Below are 1,704 nucleotides of genomic sequence, written 5' to 3' on the forward strand. Positions count from 1 at the left end.
GTGCACTTCAATTCGGTGTCGTCGCGGCCGGCGCGGAAGTTGGCGGGTGGGTGGTCCGTGTTCACGCGTGGGCGGGGCTGGCGTGCTGCTGCGATTGGTCCCTGCGTCGAATCTCTGCTGGTGCCGCTGCTGCTGGTGCCACTGCTGCTGTTGCCGCTGCTGCTGCTGCTGCTGCTGCTGCTGCTGCTGCTGCTGCTGCTGCTGCTGCTGCCGTTGCTGCTGCTGCTGCTGCTGCTGCTGCCGCTGCTGCTGCTGCTGCTGTCGCCGCCGCCGCCGCCGCTGCTGCTGCTGCTGCTGCTGCTGCTGCTGCTGCTGCTGCATCACTGCACGTGACGATCCGCCCAAGCCACTGGTTGCCGCCGCCGCCGCGGCCATGCACCCCGACGCTTAGCCTCTGATCTCGCCCGGCGCGCCTCCCCCGCGGCCGCGCCCGCAGGCAAGAAGTCCCGCCTGGCCGCCGGCGCCGCGCAGGGCGTCGCCGCGGCCGGCGCCGCGGCGGCGCCAGGGGCCGTGCTGTGGCTGCGCCAGGACCTGAGGATCCACGACAACCCCGCCCTCTGCGAGGCGGCGCGCGTAGCTGCCGCGCAGGTGCGCGGCGCCCGCCCGCGCGCCGGCCCCTTGCCGCCGGCCGGGCGCCTCGAACCGCACATGCATAGGGTCCCACACCCTCCCGGATGCTGACGAGGCCTCTGCCGAGAATCGCGGCGCCCCTCCCCCCCTCATGTCCCGCCAGGGCGGCACCCTCACCCTCGTCTACATCCACTCGCCCGAGGAGGACGGCGCCGACCCCTCGGCTGCCAGCGGCGGCTCCAGCTGGCGTCCCGGCGCGGCCAGCCGCTTCTGGCTGCGCTGCGCGCTCGAGGCGCTGTCTGCAGACCTGGTGTCGCGCTATGGGAGGGGGGCAGAGGTGGTGTTCAAGCGCGGGCCCTACCAGCGGGCGCTGGAGGAGGTGCGTGGCGGCCGCCCCGCCGCCTCGGCCTATGCGTGGGGGGGGGGGGGCGCGAGATGGCGCGCGGGCGCGCCAGGCGGCGGGGCTGCCTCTGCTTGAGGCTCGCGTGAGGTGCGGCCTGTGCAGCGGGCAATGCTGTGCGTCCAATAGAGGACGGCACCTGCAGCGGCCGTGATTGCTCCGGGAAGACTGAGTCAGGCGTTGAAGTCAAGATGAGCAGACAAGCCTGAAAGCGCAACCATCGCCCGTCACACCCGTTCCTGTGGCACTCGGCCACCCCCCCACAGGTGGCGTCGGCCGCGCGTGCGTCCCGCGTGTTTTTCGGGCGCCGCTACGAGCCGGCGGCGGCGGCGGCGGATGCGCGCGTTGCGGAGGGACTGGCGGCGGCGGGCTTTGAGGTGGGGCACACGGGCTGGGCAGCGCAGTGTGGCGTCGGGGCAGGACAGCGGTCCAGCGAACCGCGTTTGTGATCAGCTGGGCTTGCAATCATGTTTTCTTGCGTGCTGTCGTTCAAGTATGGCGCTATCGCTGACGAGGCAAAGGGTGACGGTTGCTTCCCCGCTTGCGTGCAGAGTAAGGTGCGTTTGCGTGCCGTCGCATGCGCACCCACTTGCTTGCATCCACTTGCATGCACCTGCCTGTATGTGCTTGCACCCCTCGACTGAGCCGCCATTCCACCAACACTCCAAGCCCCTGTCTGCGAGGGGGCGCCTCCAATACCCTCTGCGGCCGGCCCTGACCGCCCCCCCCCCCCC

General features: G+C 71.7%; 2 protein-coding genes across 2 annotated transcripts in view; one reads left to right on the forward strand and one right to left on the reverse strand.

Annotated features, from left to right (window-relative positions):
* Positions 1-65: 65 nt before the first annotated feature.
* MNEG_15824 (hypothetical protein) lies at positions 66-321 on the reverse strand (the record flags this gene model as incomplete). The annotated part of the gene is made up of 1 exon (XM_014035704.1): positions 66-321. A coding segment is annotated over one exon (256 nt), but the record flags the coding sequence as incomplete, so codon positions are not given.
* Positions 322-721: 400 nt separating this feature from the next.
* Positions 722-1,704, forward strand: part of MNEG_15825 (hypothetical protein) — a gene marked incomplete at both ends in the record, with an annotated part of 2,614 nt that continues 1,631 nt past the window's right edge. Inside the window, 2 exons of the mRNA XM_014035705.1 lie at positions 722-949; positions 1,237-1,347. Of these exons, the coding sequence (XP_013891159.1) occupies positions 722-949; positions 1,237-1,347 (339 nt within the window). The remainder of the gene's footprint in view (positions 950-1,236; positions 1,348-1,704) is intronic.

Source organism: Monoraphidium neglectum, assembly GCF_000611645.1.
Source record: "Monoraphidium neglectum strain SAG 48.87 unplaced genomic scaffold scaffold05700, whole genome shotgun sequence".
NCBI classification, from domain to species: Eukaryota; Viridiplantae; Chlorophyta; class Chlorophyceae; order Sphaeropleales; family Selenastraceae; genus Monoraphidium; species Monoraphidium neglectum.